This window comes from Macaca thibetana, chromosome 3 (assembly GCF_024542745.1).
Source record: "Macaca thibetana thibetana isolate TM-01 chromosome 3, ASM2454274v1, whole genome shotgun sequence".
Lineage (NCBI taxonomy): Eukaryota > Metazoa > Chordata > Mammalia > Primates > Cercopithecidae > Macaca > Macaca thibetana.
The window spans coordinates 55,589,598-55,609,057 of NC_065580.1; the positions used below are offsets into that span (position 1 = coordinate 55,589,598).

General features: G+C 39.4%; 1 protein-coding gene across 3 annotated transcripts in view; it reads left to right on the top strand.

Moving 5' to 3' along the window:
- Positions 1–19,460, top strand: part of RELN (reelin) — a 515,960-nt gene that overhangs the window by 410,366 nt on the left and 86,134 nt on the right. For all 3 annotated transcript variants that reach the window (XM_050782664.1, XM_050782662.1, XM_050782663.1), the window contains exons 29-36: positions 1,761–1,918; positions 3,155–3,362; positions 4,953–5,029; positions 10,788–10,946; positions 11,135–11,323; positions 12,008–12,281; positions 15,582–15,722; positions 15,827–16,004. In XM_050782664.1, coding sequence (XP_050638621.1) covers positions 1,761–1,918; positions 3,155–3,362; positions 4,953–5,029; positions 10,788–10,946; positions 11,135–11,323; positions 12,008–12,281; positions 15,582–15,722; positions 15,827–16,004 — 1,384 coding nt within the window. The remainder of the gene's footprint in view (positions 1–1,760; positions 1,919–3,154; positions 3,363–4,952; positions 5,030–10,787; positions 10,947–11,134; positions 11,324–12,007; positions 12,282–15,581; positions 15,723–15,826; positions 16,005–19,460) is intronic.

Here is a 19,460-nt window from a genome sequence, read left to right on the forward strand (position 1 = left end):
TAGCTCCAAAGGAAATATATTTGTATGTTTACCTTCCTCTTACACTGAAACTGGGGCTTGGGGCTTACGTTAATAGGCAATTATCTCAAAAAATTTTAAACCTAATAAACAACATTACTAGTTACAGTTTATAAAGTTGCCATGAGTAGGTAACTTAAAATAATGAAGGGGGGAAAAAAGCCAAGGTTATGGTTCAGTGCTGCCAAATTTCCAAAGCCACTTGAAGAGCCAAAAAGAAATCCATTCTGATCTTGCCATGTTATCCTCACAATAATAGAGGGGAGAGGGAGCTGTCTTTATCTATGGTTTTAACAATCTTCATTAATCTTTAAGATGATTTATGCTTGTGTACTAAGAAGCTGGATTAACTCAAAAGTCTATAAATACTGGCAGCAAAATAAATTGGAATGTAGATATACTAATACATTTTCATCCTTTGATTATAGCGGAACTGAGAAGGAAAAGATATTTCCCTGGTATGAAATCACAGGGGTGTGTGTGTGTGTGTGTGTGTGTGTGTGTGTGTGTGTGTGTGTTTTCCATATGTTGGAAAAGAAAAGATGTATTTTAAAAATTGGAAAGCAATTGGGACAAATTTTAGTTTGGCAACCTCAAAACTATTGTTCTAGGAGACGAAGAACTGGGCAGTAGCCCAGCCCTCTAGTGTTCCAGGGTTTTGAAGTACTCGGACCAGGTCCTTCTTTTGTTCATTGGCAGTTAAAACTGGTGTTTGTGATTTAAAGATGAGAGATGAACAGGAAGGGAGGGAAGGCACAGGTGAATAGAGCTGTCAGTACAAACTTAACTCTTCCCCACCTGAAGCATGTCAACAGCAAATAGCCAGAGTTCTCTTATCTGTCCTAAGAAAGAAAGATTGTTTCAAACGTTCCCAAACAGCCTCTTCTGCAGATATCCATAAACTGAGCGTGATAGCAGGGTGAAGTATTAATTAAGTAAAATAATGGAATATCTTTCTGGATTTTATTACTAAAAGAGCAGAAGGTGAGAAAATATTCAAACATTTATGCTGAAAAAGAAATCAATCTGGGCATGGTGGCTCACACCTGTAATTCCAGTACTTTGGGAGGCTGAGGTGGGCGGATCACATAAAGCCAGGAGTTTGAGACCAGCCTGGCCAACATGGTGAAACCTCATCTCTACTAAAAATACAAAAATTGGCTGGGCATGGTGGCGTATGCCTATAATCTCAGCTACTCTGGAAGCTGAAGCATGAGAATCTTTTTTTTTTTTTTTTTTTTTTTTTGAGACAGAGTCTCACTCTGTCACCCAGGCTGGAGTGCAGTGGCACGATCCCAGCTCACTGCATCCTCCGCCTCCCCAGTTCAAGCAATTCTCCTGCCTCAGCCTCCCAAGTAGCTGGGACTACAAGCGCCCGCCACCACATCTGGCTACATTTTGTATTTTTAGTAGAGACAGGGTTTGCCAGGATGGTCTCAATCTCCTGACCTTGTGATCTGCCCACCTCGGCCTCCCAAAGAGAATCTCTTGAACCTGAAAGGCGGAGGTTGCAGTGAGCCGAGATCACCCTACTGCACTCCGGCCTGGGTGACACAGCAAGATGCTATCTCAAAAAAAAAGGTCTGAGAGAAAGACACCTTTTGAAGGTTAAGTGCAGTCAAGCAGACATGACTTTGAAATAAATATTAAGTCTCTGTTGAATTTTCCTGAATTTTTCTATATTCCAATGCTTTGATATGAGATGTTGGTACAAGAAACAGGTGTGTTGTTTTTCCCAACAGCAAGACCAGATTCCGATGGATCCAGGAGAGCAGCTCACAGAAAAACGTGCCTCCATTTGGTTTAGATGGAGTGTACATATCTGAGCCCTGTCCCAGTTACTGCAGTGGCCATGGGGACTGCATTTCAGGAGTGTGTTTCTGTGACCTGGGGTATACTGGTAAGGCTAAATACATGTGTCTGAGGGTTTTATTGTAAAATAGTCATCTCTAGTTGCTGTGTTTCATGTTATTCTCCCAAAGAAAGAAATTCTGAATTTATTCTTCTTTAAGTCTGGGAATTGTAGGAAGTCGCAACCCAGGCACGTGAGATGCTAGGATATTTTGTAGTTTTGAGCTGCCCCAGAAAGGAAACATGCTAATACAAATTTCGTTTCCTTAAGAGGATTTATTATTCATAGCAGTAATAATTCATATTGCTTGAGATCCTACTTCATGCCAGACATTGAGGTTCTTTTTATTTCATCCCCTTTAATTCTAACAATAACTCTGTCATAGTACTGGAAGCCCTATTTATATTTAAGGAAACTGAGGCACAGTAACTCTCCCGAGATCATTCAGCTGGGAGTTGCTGGAGCTGAGTATCAAACCCTGGCAGTCATTCTCCAAACCCCAAACTGAAGCTCTTAACCACATGCTGCATGGCTGCACGGCCTCTGTGAGCCCTCTACGTCGCTATCTATAGGAAATGTAATTTTACACATTTAAAATAAAAATGCATCTTATGATAAACCCAGGTCTGCCAAAAGAGTACTTTATGAGAAAAGTATCTCTGACCACAGTGACCTTTGGATGTTGCTACAAGCAAAAATGAAAAGAGCTGAGATTAAAGAGTAAAATTGGAGAAAATATTATAAGCTTCAAAATCTTTTTTTTTTTTATTTTTCCTGGAGACAACTTCAAAAGGCTTCTTCCCAGCTTTTCAGTATTCCAGCCTTCATCTGGCGCGTGACCAAAGACAAACATATGTTGTTGCAGGCCTTCTACGGGGAGAGCTGTCCCTCACAGTTTCAAGGATTTTTGTTTTAATTTGAGACTGACTGCCCCTATTGATCCTAGAATAGGACAACAAATGAGCAAATTTTATTGTGAATGAAATCTGTTTCTCAGTTTACACAAATCCTCAGCAGCAGGAACTATGAAATGTATGGTTCCCAATGTCTTCCCAATGTCTGTCTCTATCAAAAAATAAAAACTTACAGAGGCAGAATAGTGTTTTTGATGATGGTAGTGATGGCTGTCTTTCAGAACGACAGTTGTGAGATACAAAGTTTCATGTGGTCTCTCTCCCCAATGTTAATCCATATGGACATTCTTCATTTGCCCATGTGTTGAATAGACCTTCTCATGTTTGATGATTCCAACAAAGCATCTCTCCTCTCTATTTTTTTCTGAAGCGGCACAAGGAACTTGTGTGTCAAATGTCCCCAATCACAATGAGATGTTCGATAGGTTTGAGGGGAAGCTCAGCCCTCTGTGGTACAAGATAACAGGCGCCCAGGTTGGAACTGGCTGTGGAACACTTAACGATGGCAAATCTCTCTACTTCAATGGCCCTGGGAAAAGGGAAGCCAGGACGGTCCCTCTGGACACCAGGAACATCAGGTAAGAAGTATTAACTAGTACGCTTTTTCACAAACATATTATTTACCACACGATGTGGTCTAACCTAAAACATTCTGTTCTGTTATTGAGAATTTATACAATAATGTTTCTGTATATAGATTATGATACGTAAAAATGAAGATAACTTTAGCTTTGCAATAAAATAGGTGGTTTCTACAAAAACCATGCCGCAATTCATGAATCCATGTGTGGTCATCACCAAGGCCTGTGTGTCTACGGTATGCCAGCTTGATTTTCTAAAGTTTGATATTATTATGAAAACCATTTGATATTATTCTTAGTGTGTGCTGTGTGAAACAAAGATTTTTCCAACCTTACATTCTATGTCCGAAAATGATGCATCCTCGTTTATCTAAGTTGATTTGTATTCACTTATTGAAAATGGTGCCCAGAAATATTAAATGCCTACACTGACACCTACTGGTAAAATAAAGAACTGTTTGGTTTTTAAGATCAAAGGAAATAATAGTACACCTAAAATAAAACTGCTTTTTAAAAGAGCAATTAAATTATTTGAGAAGTGGAACAAAGGAAATAGAAAAAAAAATGTTTAAAATTTTTAGATCTCCTCACAAAACTGGGGTCCTGTGTCATATTTTTTCTGCTTTCAATTTCCGTCCCTTTCCATCTGCATTGTCAGAGGTGTGCCTGTCAAGCAGGTACTCTCTGTCGGTCACTATGGACTGAGGCATAATTTACGTCATACTGACTGAAGGCCCGCTGTGAAAAATTTAGCCAAGTGAGTCTAAATCAGCAACTGACAGGTAATCTGACTCTAAACAAATAATGGTATTCAACTTCTTAAGTTAGATTTTTCCTCATCTTGGCTGGATGCGGTGGCTTATACCTGTAATCCCAGCACCTGGGGATACTGAGGCAGGTAGATCACTTGAGGTCAGGAGTTCAAGCCCAGCTCCTGGCCAACATGGCAAAACCCTGTCTCTACTGAAAATACAAAAATTAGCCAGGTGTGGTGGTGCATGCCTGTGGTTCCAGCTACTCAGGAGGCTGAGGCAGGAGGATCACTTGGGCCCAAAAGGCAGAGGTTGAAGTGAGTTGAGATTGTGTCACTGCATGCCAGCCTGAGTGTCAAATGTCTAATGTAGATGATGGGTTGATGGGCGCAGCGAACCACGATGGCATGTGTATACCTATGTAACAAACCTGCACGTTCTGCACATGTATCACAGAACGTAAAGTATAATAAAAAAAAATCTTAATCTTGAGTTTCCAATGATAGTGTTAACTAGATTTAAGGAATTTCAATTTCCATTTTAGTAATTCCATTACATTATAGCAGACTGTCACAATGAAGTGATATTCAATGGTTTCCTTTTGTTTAGATCATTATTACAGAATAAAATGAATGGTCATATTAATTAACTTTTTCTAAATGGTTACCGAATTAGCTTACTATAATTTATGTGTTTTCTGCTTGTCTATGCCCTTTGAGTTTGAAAGTAGTACTTAATAATTACAGGAGGTTTTTTTTCTAAACTATCAAAATGCAAATGGTTAAAACTCTTCTGAACTCTTATTTGTAAGTAAACTGAAGTTTTTATTCCCCAGACTCGTTCAATTTTATATACAAATTGGAAGCAAAACTTCAGGTATTACCTGCATCAAACCAAGAACTAGAAATGAAGGTAAGCTGCTATATTTCCTTGGAAATTACAGTTACTATTGGCAGATTAGTCCTTTTTCCTCCCAAAGTTTGGCCAGGATTTTGCAAACTGATTCCTTACCCTGAATCATTCCTTCTCTTCTCTTCTGCTTTGTAGAATCGGCAGCTGCACAGAGCCATGATCCCTAAGATTTCTTATACAGATCCTTAGGCCTGAAATATATCATGTCTGCTCTGGGTGTAGGCAGAATCGAAGTGGCATTTGTTTTAGGGAACCCTATTGTTCTATACTATCCATAGGGAGGCACACACACAAAAAAAATCCTAAAACAATATCAGAGACTCTTACATTTAGCATGGAAGCTAGAGACTTGTTTGCACGGGGCATTACTGAATGCAGATCAAAGTCTAGTTCCACCCATAAACTTATATTCTGGGCAGACCAGAATCCTTGTGTAGGAGGAGCAGTTCTTGGCAATAATAAATGTTATCTTTTACTGAGACTTATTATATGCAAGACACTATTCCATGTGTTTTACTGGTGTTAATTCATTTTATCTCCTGCCTACTCTTTTGCCATAAGTAATATAATTAGTTCTATTTTGCAGATGTAGAATCTGAGGCACAGAAAGGTCAAGTAACCTGCCTATGATCGTGCACTAAATAAGTGGATGAGCAGGGATTCAAAGCACTCACGCTGGCTCCAGAATTTATGCCATAACCATCATACTATACTGCTTCTCTCCTTGTGCCGAACTCCACCCTCCCTAGGCACTCATACCATCTTCGGCCTCAAATAATTCCGTTCTGAAAGAAATGCAAAAGGCTTGAAGCATGGGTGGCCTGTAGGAGCTCTACAGATATGATATAATTCCTTAGGGGACCTTGAATGTGAACTGACTCCTTGCACAAAATTCACAGGTTTCTCAGATGTGTCCTCCTCCAAACCGTGGTCTCAGCAACATGTGAAGAGTTTGCACCTTCTAAGTTTGTTAATATCTCAGTATGACTGTATAAAACACATTGGCTTAAACGGTACCTATTAGTCAGTAGAGCTACCAACAGCTGTGTTCATCAGCTCTCCATTTCCTTGGCTGTCTTATCACTAACTGAAAGCTTTAATAACTTTTACTGAATATCTCAGTACTTTTAGTCTAGTAATTATCCAAGTCATCTATTTACTGAAGCAGTATAGAAGGTTTTATAGACCGTTTTTGCATTCTGTAATCTCTTCAATAAATATTTATTAAGAATCTGTTCTAAGCCAGACATTGTTCTAGGTGCTTTTGTTGATACAGTATCACCAAAAGACAGATATGTCCCTCATGACGAGATAGGTTATGCTGCAATAATAAATAAACCTCTAAATATCAGTGGGCTAAAATAAAATGGTTTCTTCCCTGTGCTACATTTTCTTCATGGGTCACCCGAGGTCCTCATTCCAGCACCCAGAATAATGAGGTGGCTGCCGCATAGATTCTGGATGTTGCCAGCCATGTGGCAGAGGGAAAGAGAAAGTGTGGTGAAGGGGAAAAGAAGCATAAACCTACCATGCACTAGAGGGTGAAGAACCAGTGGGGCACTAATGACCACCTAAGGGTAAATCCCTGTCCTCAGGGGAGCTTACATTCTAGTGAGAAGACTCAGGTAGTAAGCAATCAAGAAAGGAAATAAGTCAGAAAATGTTAGATTGTAAGGGTTAGACAGAAACAAATAGCCTGGTGAGGTGGAAAGTAAACTTATGCAGTGGGAGGTGCTGACTTGGACTCAAAAATAGTCTGGGTGGGGGCTCCCCAAGGAAGTGACATTTGATACATTGAAATATAAGGGAAATTTTTGTGTATAACCCTTCTGAAAATTACAAATCCATACCCTTATTTATGTATGACCTAAAAAAATAAATCCTAAGCAAGTTAGAATAGAAAGCATCTGCTTATCGTATAATATAGACAGGAGTCTTTGCTCTGTATTGACCTTCTGTTTACAAGTGCTGTTTTCTGCCCTGCGATGCACATTGCCCTCAGTATCCTTTTAGTAACAAGCAACCTTTTCTCAGCTAGTCTTGAGCCACTTTCATAAACTCAGTGCCGGCCACATAATTCACATCCCACGGGCATTTCTTAGCCTTTTATTGAAAACTGGTTGTTAAAATGTAAATCTGCTTAAATCCTTGAACAAATCTCTTCCAGTGATGAAAGTAGAGATTCTTTACTTACTCAAGTTGAAGCATCAATTTACATATTTGGAATTAAAATCAAAATTATGCTATTTTCAGTAAGACTGGGCAGAATGCAGATGGAGCTGCTGTTTAGAAAGAGAAGTGTTTCACATGCCTTGAACACTCGGTAGATGAGTTAAAGGGCCTGGTTTATTCAGATATACAGTGTGTTAGATGACATGGCTAATGAGGTTCGCAAGTGATATGAGATATGTATATTGCTGTTTCCCTTTCTTGCATTCCTCGACCCTCTCATTCTTATCTGGGAGGCTCTCCTTCTTTGTCCTTTGGAATTGGGGCCCTCATCTCTTTAGACCTTGTTACTGCCTGAAGGTGTATGTGGCACTCCTTAAAAAGCTAATGAGGAGAAAGGCAGAAACCAAATGAAGTATGCACCTCCTGAGCCATGTTTCTTATAATTTAATGTGCACCTGAGTCATTTGGGAGGCTTGTTAAAATGCAAATTTAGATTTAGTAGGATTGGAGTGGTATGCTACATAACAAATTATCCCAAAACTAAGTAGCTTAAGACATCAAATATTTGTTATTTTACAGTTTCTGTGAGTCAGGAATTTGGGAACAGCTTAGCTAAATGGTTCTGCCCAGGGTCTCTGGTGAGGTTGCAGTCAAGACAAAAGGCAGGAGGGGTGCAGTCACTGGAAGACTTAGCCAGGGCTAGGTGATCTACTTCCAAGATGGCTCGCTTACATGGCTGTTGGCAAAAGTCTTTAGTTCTTCTCTGCTGTTGGCAAGAGGTTTCAGTTTCTCACCCTGTAGACCTGTCCATAGGCTGCTCGAATGTCCTTACTAAATGTAGGCTGGCTTTCCCCAGAGCAAGAGATCTGAGAGGGAGCAAGGAGTAAACGGCAATGCCTTTTATGACTGTTTCCAAAGTTACACACCATTACTTCCACCATATTCTATGCATTAGAAGCAAGTTACTAAGACTATCCACACTCAAAGGGAGGAGAATTAAGCTCCACTTTTTGAAGGGAGGAGTGTCAAAGAATGTGTGGACATATTTTTTAAACCATCACAGGTTATAAAGCCTGTTCCAAGGTGATGCAGGTGCTGGTCTCAGACCATACTTTGAGTCAAAGGCACTATAAAGGACCAGCCAGTGACAGTTTATCTCATGATGCTTCATTTCTAGTATTATCTACCTTCTGATTAGGTCACCCCCAAATAACTAAGTAATCTCAATCTCAGCCTCTCTCTCATCTTATTAAGCTTAAACCATATTAATACAAATTAGTAACCACAAAAAAACCTGAATTTTGATGTGTCTGCACCCTCAGACATCCAACATCACACTAAAAAGCCCATAGGACATATCTTGAGCAACATCAGAGTTTGGAGACTGGAGCTTATGCCACACATTCCTCAACTTGACTAGAATAAAGACAGCCTTGCTTCCATTTTCTTCATGAACTTTAGTGTGACTGTCCCTTTCCCAACATGTGGGTCTCACCTTCGTCAACAGAACCTGTAACCCTCATCCCCACACCTGTATACAGCATGCTTTCTCCCCAGAGAGTTCTGTTATTTGAACATATTTTCATCCTCTCATTCAGTCTAATGAGTTCTTTTATTTTAAATACAGTAGGTTTTATTATCTTGAGATTTCTAATTTTAGCATATTTGTCATTTTTGTTCCTAGCATCATCCTTTGTCAGATGTAGTGGCAATAATTCCACGTGCAATTAATTAGCCATAAACAGCATTCTTTTAGCACTACACTTTATTATAATATTTTTGACACTAAAATAATTATCCAACATGATAAAGGGTTGAGAAATTCTTGTTAGTCAAGAATAGAGAAATAGAAAGGTTCTATATAGCAAAAAATATATATATATAATTTTCCAAAAGAGTTAGAATTTGCCGAGTGCAATGACTCATGCCTTTAATCTCAGCACTTCGGGAGGCTGAGGCAGGCAGATCGCATGATCCCAGGATTTTGAGACTAGCCTGAGCAACATGGCAAAACCCCATCTCTACAAAAAGTACAAAACCTAGCCAAGCGGGGTGGCACACACCTGTAGTCCCAGCTACTTGGGAGGCTAAGGTGGGAGGATCACTTGAGCCCAGGGAGGCAGAGGTTGCAGTGAGCTGTAATCATGCCACTGCACTCCAGCCTGGGTGACAGAGTGAGACCCTGTCTCAAAAAGTAATAATAATAATGAAAATAACAACTTTACTGAGCAAAATTTCTATGAATATTCAAAAAGTGGTTCAGTATCCCTAGTCATAATTATGAATATGCAGTGCCAGTCTTAGGAAAATTATGGAATAGGCAATTAGATCAATACCCTCTACCACTCTATCCCTTCCTACCAAAGAGGGGGTATAAAGGCTGGCACAGTCTTATTCTTAACACGGGCACTGATTTATACCTAGTTATACACACACACATATGTACATAATTAATTCCCACAATTTCATCCTTAGCAACCTTTTCCTTTCATTCAACATTACACTTTCTCTGCACCCTCTTTTAGAAGGGACATGAGGTCCCTTACACGTTAATGTGCAGTTCCCTGGATCATATCACCCTAGTGACAGTGGAGGGGCATGGATGACTGGGACAAGAAAAGGGGAAAAGGTGACACAGAGAAACAAAAGTCAGACTAACGTTGGAGAGGCGTGAGCCTTTCTGCTTTGCCACTTAATAATTTGGTTTCCATCATTCTTAGCAAACTATCACAAGAACAGAAAACCAAACACCGCATGTTCTCACTCATAGGTGGGAACTGAACAATGAGATCACTTGGACTCAGGAAGGGGAACATCACACACCGGGGCCTATCATGGGGAGGGGGGAGGGGGGAGGGATTGCATTGGGAGTTATACCTGATGTAAATGACGAGTTGATGGGTGCTGACAAGTTGATGGGTGCAGCACACCAACATGGCACAAGTATACATATGTAACAAACCTGCACGTTATGCACATGTACCCTAGAACTTAATAATAATAATTAATTAATTAATTTTAAAAAAATAAAAAATAAAAAATAATAATAATAATAATTTGGTTTCACTTAGGCTTCACTGACCAAGGTCTGACAAAGTGTGAAGTGCGAGTAAAGGGATCTTTCTGCTTAATAGATTTTCAGACCAGGCAGTGCCTATTGCCTTGTGCTTCGGCAACAAAGAGCTACTTGATTTTTTTGCCAGGGAGATTGAGATATTTCTTCTGAATATGTAATAATGATATGAGATTTTGTAATGTTCAGAACAGAATCTGAAATTCAAATACATGATCTATAGTGGGTTTTTATGTTCCCCTTACCAACTTACTCATCACTTATACAAAGCTGAGTAGTCTTATAAGAGCTTCTGTATTTTTTCCTTCATTTCCTGGGAATCAGTGCATTAGAAACTCTCAAAAAATTGATGAGCCTTCAGGTCCACTAATTCATTCCTTGGAAGTTACACGAATATGCCCTCTTATTCTAGGAGACACAATTTGAGGTTGCTGCAGTCTCACCATTTAAGAAATACTGTTCCTTCCCTCTAGGAAAGTGTCCAAATAACTGGATTTATGTCTTTTAACTCAGGGCTTATTGTTCAGTATTCAAATGACAATGGGATACTCTGGCATTTGCTTCGAGAGTTGGACTTCATGTCCTTCCTGGAACCACAGATCATTTCCATTGACCTGCCACAGGAGGCGAAGACACCTGCAACAGCATTTCGATGGTGGCAGCCACAACATGGTAACTTACTGCTCACTCCAGCTTTCTGGTAGCTTTTAGGTCATGCAGTATCCATACCCACCTTGCACTGTGTGTTTCTTAATTTGCTGTCAATTTCTAGACAATTTGATTTAAAATCACCATCATGAAGATATTCATATTGCTATGTAACAAACCTTCTCTAACTGCCTTTATTCATCTGATTGCAGGGAAGCATTCAGCCCAGTGGGCTTTGGATGATGTTCTTATAGGAATGAATGACAGCTCTCAAACTGGATTTCAAGACAAATTTGATGGCTCTATAGATTTGCAAGCCAACTGGTATCGAATCCAAGGAGGTCAAGTCGATATTGACTGTCTCTCCATGGACACTGCTCTGATATTCACTGAAAACATAGGTATATATTATCACTAGATAAAAGGAGAATATTTGATTACCTAGAGGACTAAATTAACTAAAACTCAGGAGGAAACTTTCTAATGCAAAACTGTGCCTAATTACCCATGCTGAGGGTGGCTCTCAGGGAAAAAAAGGAAGTTTTATTGTCCTAAGACAACTTGGTCATCCTAGTGATGGTTTTTGTTGGAACTGTCTTTCACGGAACGTGAATGATATGAGTAAGGTTTCTTAAAAGAAGAGCAAAAAAAATCTATGAGAAGACATTCCTATGTTTCATACCTTGTAGACTTAAGACTCTGTGTTTAAAAAAAGATAGATGTTTGAAGTGATAGATATCCCAATAACCCTGACTTGATCATTGCATATTGTATAAATGTATCAAAATATCACATGTAACCACAAAAATATGTAAAACTGTAATATATCAGTATTTTAAAGATACTATGTTAGCCCTTTCCAAGGTGGTAATGCTTTTCAAATTAGCAGCCTTCCATATTTCCAAATCTGTGGTAACCAAATAAAAACAGAAAACATAAGAAGAAAAGTCAAAGCACATACGGGGCATTAAAGATACGCCGTGATTTTTGTTTGCTATTGAAAATGTTTATTATAAGCATAAACACCAAATAAGAAAATGGCACACATGTATGCTATCATTACACTTTTTTTTTTTTTTTTTCAGGAAAACCTCGTTATGCTGAGACCTGGGATTTTCATGTGTCAGCATCTACCTTTCTGCAGTTTGAAATGAGCATGGGCTGTAGCAAGCCCTTCAGCAGCTCCCACAGTGTACAGCTCCAGTATTCTCTGAACAATGGCAAGGACTGGCATCTTGTCACCGAAGAGTGTGTTCCTCCAACCATTGGCTGTCTGCACTACACGGAAAGTTCAATTTACACCTCAGAAAGATTCCAGAATTGGAAGCGGATCACTGTCTACCTTCCACTCTCCACCATGTGAGAATTGTCATTTGGCTACATGTCAGAACGTTGGGTGCCTGTCACTTAATTTGAAAATAATTGTGATTCGGCCTAGGAATTCTATTATTCTTTCATGATAATTATGCATGGAAGTGCCAGGAAGAAAAAAAGTGCAGGGTGCTTTGGGTTGCAAGTTTTAAATGTGGCTAGAGAGCACCAAAAGTTTTACGAGGCTGAACTTTTCTGTTCTTTGCTAACATAAAGGCTGCCCACCAGATTCCATTTTTAAACTGTTGTAAAAGTAAGTCTCTGCCCATAAACCAGACTGATACTTATTCACACTAAGCAGTATGTGAAATTACCACATATTGGAGAGTACCCTTCGTTTTTTTTTTTTCATCTCAGTACCACAATATGAACAAAAGGTTGGTTCCTTTGGAATGCTCATATTATTTTGCATCTGTCTTCCCCTCCCCGGCATTTCAGATCACATTCAAGAGTTGTACTGACTTACAGCAGGCTCCCACTTTTGTGGCGCAGGCATTTGGATCATTGGAGGATGTTTCTAGGAACTAACGGGTACTATGGTGACTGATTACCTCCTGGGACTGCTCCCCTCCAAGATCCTTTCCTCTCCCTTCCTGTGCTCTGTTCTGAATGGCAGGTTGCGTTTCCCAGCCTCCTACCTCTGCTGTCAGACACTGGCAGGAGAAAGGAGGGGAGAAATAAGGGATAAATCAGGGTGTTCCTCCCCCTTCTTTCTGCCTCAGCTGCGTCTTGGCCAACTTCTGTGGCTCTGGCTCCCGTGGGTGGCCCTCCAGGTGACCCTGGTCCCTGGGCACCAACAGCAACACTTCCTCCCTGTGTCCCTCTAGTCTTAGACTCATAGTAAGTGGCCTCCTGACTTTGCTAAACTCTGGTTTCCTCGCTGCTTCTACTGGCTTCTCTGCTCTGCCACTTTCTATACATCCAATTCCTTGCATTAATTTCTTTCTGTGTTAAGTATTTATAGTGGTTTCTGTTTTCCTGGTGCAAACCTGATCCAGACATGTACAACCAAGTGGCAAGGGAAAATTCAGGAAGCCAAAACATTTTAGTATTTAGCCTAAAGTAGTTTCCTATGACTGCTAAAGCTTTAAATAGTGCTTAGTTGTAGCTCATTTACTCATTTTTTTTAATTCAACAAACACTTATTGAATATCTACAGTGTTTTAAGCACTCTGGTACTAAATGAATAAGCTGATGCCGGGATCCAAATATATTAAAGTCATGCGTCACTTAACGATGGTGATATATCTGAGAAATGCATTGTTAGGCAATTCCATTGTTGTGTGAACAGCATAGAGTGAACTTACATAAACCTTCATGGTTTAGCCCATTACACACCTATGCTGTATGATATAGCCTATTGCTCCTCAGCTACAAAGCTGTACAGCATTTTACTATACTAAATACTGTAAGCAATTGTAACATAATTCCAAGTGTTTGTATCTCTAAACATAGGAAATGTACAATAAAAATATGGTATAAAAGATTAAAAACTGGTACACTTGTACAGGGTATTTCCCATAAACAGAGCTTACAGGACTGGAAGTTGCTCTGGGTGAGTCAGTGAGTGAGTGGTGAGTGAATGTGAAGGCCTAGAATATTACTGTACACTACTATAGACTTCATAAACACTATGCACTTAGGCTCCACTAAATTTTAAAAAAGAATATTTTCTTTCTTCAATAATAAATTCACCTTACTATAACTTTTTCATTTTATAAACTTTTCTTAAACTTTTAGACTCTTTTGTGATAATACTTAGCTTAAAACACAAGCACATTGTACATCTGTACAAAAATGTTTTCTTTCTATATTCTATAAGCTTTTAATATTTTGAGAACTTTAACTTTTAAAACTTCTTTCTTAAAAACTAAGACACAAAAACACACATTATTAGCCTTGGCATACACAAGGTCAGAATCATCAAGATGTCAATCGACAATAAGAATTTTTTTCAGCTCCATTATAATCTTATGAGACCACTGTCATAAACGCAGTCCATCATCGACAGAAGCGTCGTTACGCGGCACATCACTGTATTTAGGATAACAAACCTCTAAGCAGCTATTTATGCTATGAGATGATACCAGAGGAAGTACTCAGAGATATTATCGAAACACAGGAGCATACTACCTAACTCATTTGGGGAGAACTGGAGGGAGCTTTCTAAAGGAGTTGATGTCTCAGCTGCCTCTGAATAGGGCTTATCCAGGAGAAGAGGGGAGCGAGAGGGCACTTGTGCTGGCGTAAGCCAAAACAAAATACAGGAAGCCAGAAAAAGCATGAGTGGATGGGAAAATTCAAGGGTTCAGTGTTGCCAGAATATAATTGCAAGGTGAGAAGTAGGAGGTCTGGAGCCAGGAAAGAGGGCAGACAATGGAGGAACCATGTATGTCGTCATAAGTAGTTTGGTCTTGACAGTGCACGTGTAGGGGAACCACTGACAGGTGTTAAACAGTGGTGCTGTGATGAGGTTTCCATGTTAAAGCCACCATGCCGACAGCTGTGTCACATCCACAGAGAGTTTGTGTAGGGGAAACAGTACTACTTAGAATGGTGCTGCTGAAATTCTACTTCAAGTAGACTGTGTTCCACATTCCACATCATAGACAAACACACTTCTATGCAAACTTTTCCTAAGTCAGGGGCTGTTACTGTTGTTTGGTAAGTCTGCATCTCTTTCTGGATAAAGCAGTCTTGTGACCCAAGATACTCCAAATAACAGACTGCAAATAAATAGAAAATATGAGAATGCATCACATCATTCTAGACCTCAGCTTTAGAAACCCAGGACCTCGAGAACCAAAGTGGAGTGCAGAAGTATCAAGGGCTTCCATTTACTCTCAGAAACCATTCCGGGACAGTAAAATAGAGACCTCACTGCCAGAATTTTGTAAGACTCCAACTTTTCCTCATGTTTATCACCTTCAGTCCCTCCCAGTACTGAATAGCAATAAGAGTCTGAAAGCAAAAACTAAAATTCTGCATATATTTCAAAAACAAAACAAGTGGATATTTCAAAATAACTTTTCCATTTCACACATGTGTTTGTAGAATCTTACATGAGAAAAAAAAAGTGAAATATATAAATAACATGCTTTCTACTCTCCTGTTGATGAGTCAAGAGAAAACAGCATTTCCTACTACTTAGTAGGAAGATAAAGTGCGTCAAGGAAGAGACAACTGGACTCTGGAGGAGGGCACTTTAAAGAGAAAAGGGAATTAAAATAAATGTCCTTGTGCTTTCAAGGTTGCTCGTCAAACCAATGGTGTGTTTTCTTTGGTTAGTTCTCCCAGGACCCGGTTCAGATGGATTCAGGCCAACTACACTGTGGGGGCTGATTCCTGGGCGATTGATAATGTTGTACTGGCCTCAGGGTGCCCTTGGATGTGCTCAGGACGAGGGATTTGTGATGCTGGACACTGTGTGTAAGTTAATAAAACTGGCAGTTTCTTTCTTTTCTAACGCAAAAATAAATATGGCTCTTTGAACTCGTGACAAATGTCTTTTCTCCACTCCCTCTCTTTCTTAGGTGTGACCGGGGCTTTGGTGGACCCTATTGTGTTCCTGTTGTTCCTCTGCCCTCGATTCTTAAAGACGATTTCAATGGGAACTTGCATCCTGACCTTTGGCCTGAAGTGTATGGTGCAGAGAGGGGGAATCTGAATGGTGAAACCATCAAATCTGGAACATCTCTAATTTTTAAAGGGGTCAGATACAGATAAGATTCTCCTTCCCAACATTACTACTAACATTGTCGTCTTCAGTCACTGCTCAACACAAATGCATTTCTGAATCTCTTCAAATGACATAATATTTAATGCATAGTTATTGACTTTTAGCCCAAACCCTGTTTCCTCTTCTGAGTGCAGTCACTTTTTCATGATCACTTGGGCATAAACTTCTTCCTCTGCTTTGGTGATCAGACCTTCCTTACTTCCTGCTGGAATTATATACATAAATTTATATGTATATAGTTTTTAGAATGTAAATTTCCATAATCTAAGATTTGATGTTACTAAATATTTAACTTGGAATATTTTCTGAATGACTTTATGAACAGTCTGTAGTTTTTCTTTTCTCTTTTTTTCTGCCCATAGAACCATTTGGTGACTTTAAGAAAACCAAATATTTGGCCAGGCGCTGTGGCTCACGCCTGTAATCCCAGCACTTTGGGAGGCCAAGGCGGGCAGATCACGAGGTCAGGAGATGGAGACCATCCTGGCTAACATGGTGAAACCCCGTCTCCACTAAAAATACAAAAAATTTGCCGGGCGTGGTGACAGGCACTTGTAGTCCCAACTACTCAGGAGGCTGAGGCAGGAGAATGGCGTGAACCCGGGAGGTGGAGGTTACAGTGAGCCAACGTCACACCACTGCACTCTAGCCTGGGTGACAGAGTGAGACTCCGTCTCAAAAAAAAAAAAAAAGAAAAGAAAACCAAATATTTAAGTCAAATAAAATAGCATTTTCAAACATCATCTTGTATTTCAGCCTAGATGTTCGGTTAGAGAGATGTTAAGCAATTATGTGACACTCTGTGCTAAGCTGGCACATCTTCATATGTGAATACATGCCACACCCATTTCTCTCAGCATGGGGAAATTGGCTAACCTAGGTGTGCAAATGAAGTCTTTGACAAAAACCTGCATGGGTTTCTGTACAACCCTAATGATTAACATCTAACACCTAGAAAATTAGATACCCTGGAACCTTTTCAATTATAGTTAATAGATGCCAGTTATCATCCTTGCTTGAATCCAAATTCTTCTCAAGTTTTGGATGAGAAAGAAAGCAATGCATAGTGCCTGAGAAAGATTTACAAGTCCCTGAGAGTTTTGAGGGACTGAAGAAATTGAGGTAGAACATTTCAGAGTGGAGACTCCTGGTTTTGGGAGCAGCAGGATTTGTTTTGTTTTGTCTTAACTAAGATATTAGTTCTCGTTACCACTAGCTCACATCTGACCCATTTGAACCAGTTGACAAGACTAAAAAGCAGAAGTCCTATAACTTTTTGTGATTGACAGATCTTTATCTGATAAATCTTTAAGTGGTAGAATTAACCTAGTCTTTTGATCCTCTAAACAAGGAAGATGCATGGTGTTTTGTATTTTCCCTTTAGCCATCCAAATGCAAGAGCAGCCAAGCATTGTATGTGTTAGACGTATTATCTATCAGCTCTGCAAGATGTAGAGAGGACGCAGCATGTGCCATTCAGTACATTGCAGTGTGACCTAGAAAGTCATTCTTTCGCGAAAAAGGATATGATAGTCTCTTTTTAATGTTTACAGATTCAGGAATACTATCTACTATTAAAATAGCTTGTTTGTTACGAAAGAATTTCTCACATTTAGCACAAATGGATCACTGAACCTGAAAAAGGATGAGAAAACACATCTGTGTGAACTAGAATGTATGTGGCAGCAGAGTTTGACAGTTCTGCTGTATAAATATCAATACAAAATGCTAACCTATAAACAAATATTGCAAATATAAAAGAAAGATACTTTCAGTTTACAAATCATGCCCACTTTCAATAAAATTGCTCCTACAAAATACAGTGTAAAATAGGTCCCTTTATGAGTGTCTTGTATTGACGCATGGGAACAATTTTATACTTGCATTCCATAATCAAGGGGAAAGAGTAATCCTATTTCTATATTTTGATGTTAGCAAGGGATATTTATTACCTGAATCTGTCAACTATCTACCTCAAAGCTTTTTCATTACGATCTGAAGAAGGGACCTTTCCTCTGAACCTCAACTTCCACATAGCATTGAGCTCTAAAAGAATCCAACACTTAGCCAGGCACAGTGGTGCACATCTCTAGTCCCAGCTACAGTGGGGGCTGAGGTGGGAGGATCATTTGAGGCCAGGAGTTCGAGTCTCTAGTGAGCTATGATAACATTTATAAATAGCCACTGGGAAACAGAGCAAGACTCTGTCTCTTAAAAAAAACAAAATCCAAGGCTTTATGCAAGTGTATAAGGAAGAGGGTAAAGACATTAAGACATGAAGAAATGAAGAAGATGCATGGGTTAGGGATCATGGACTGAGCAGAGCAGTGAATTACTAGGCATAAAAGAAAAAACAAAGACTAGAAATATGAGGCTTTTACATGGCAACCTGTTGTGGAAGTATGAATCTGTGCTTTGTGAAGTTATGAGATAGGTTAAATGCACTTGCGTTTTTATTATAACATCAAATAATTTTCAAATTCTACCTTTGGCATTATCTGGATATTTTTCTCCCCAAACCAAAAGATAGTTTAATAAACAAAACACTGGTATCTTATAAAGGATAAACATTTTAGAATATGACATATCTGGGTTCAAATCCTACCATCACCACTTACAAACTATGTAATCTTGAGGAAGTTACTTTCCCTCCCTGAGTTTTAGTTTCCTTATCTGCAACATGAGAATAACATTTTTCTCTTAGTAGTGCTAGGTGCTTTAAATGAGTAAAGTGTCTATCTTAGCACCCAGCATGTATAGGCACTCAACATATGGTTGCTATTGTGGAATTTGCTCTACTTACATTTTTTTTCAGCTATTGAGCAATGTGATCTATAATATATATGGTGAAGAAGAGGAAAAATGTTCTCTTTTAGCTAAAATTACATTTGGCATTTGTTAGTTGATGAGAAATCAGTTGACAGTGTCCACTTATTATCACACAGCCATGCATCTGTTAAGAGTCACGTCATTCAGAAGTTGCAGCTGAAAAACTAAAAGACCTGTTTGGACCTTAGCCTATTTGCATAGTGAAATTCTGTTTTACTGGCTGTCACTGCAATCCTATGTACCCATGAAGAAAAGAACCTTTCGAGTTGTCAATCCTAGGCAACCAGAAGTAGTTAAATTAGCAGAAAAAATTATGAAAGCTAATGTGGTCTGTTTCCTTGTTCATTGACTTCTCTGCATGAATGCTTACAGCCTGAGCATCAGGCCTTGTCTTAGTTATGCCTTATTTAACTTGACCCACTGAGGGGTGGTGGTGTGTCCACCTGAATGAGAGCCCCTGGGGCTATCAGAGTGAGCAAAGGAGTAGTAAGTTCCTAAGACTCCTTGGAACCCTGAGAAAGTTACCTATTAGTTCCCATCTTCCAGCGGGAGCACTTGGCACATATTCCATCTGCTTCCTCGTTACTCCTCTCATAACA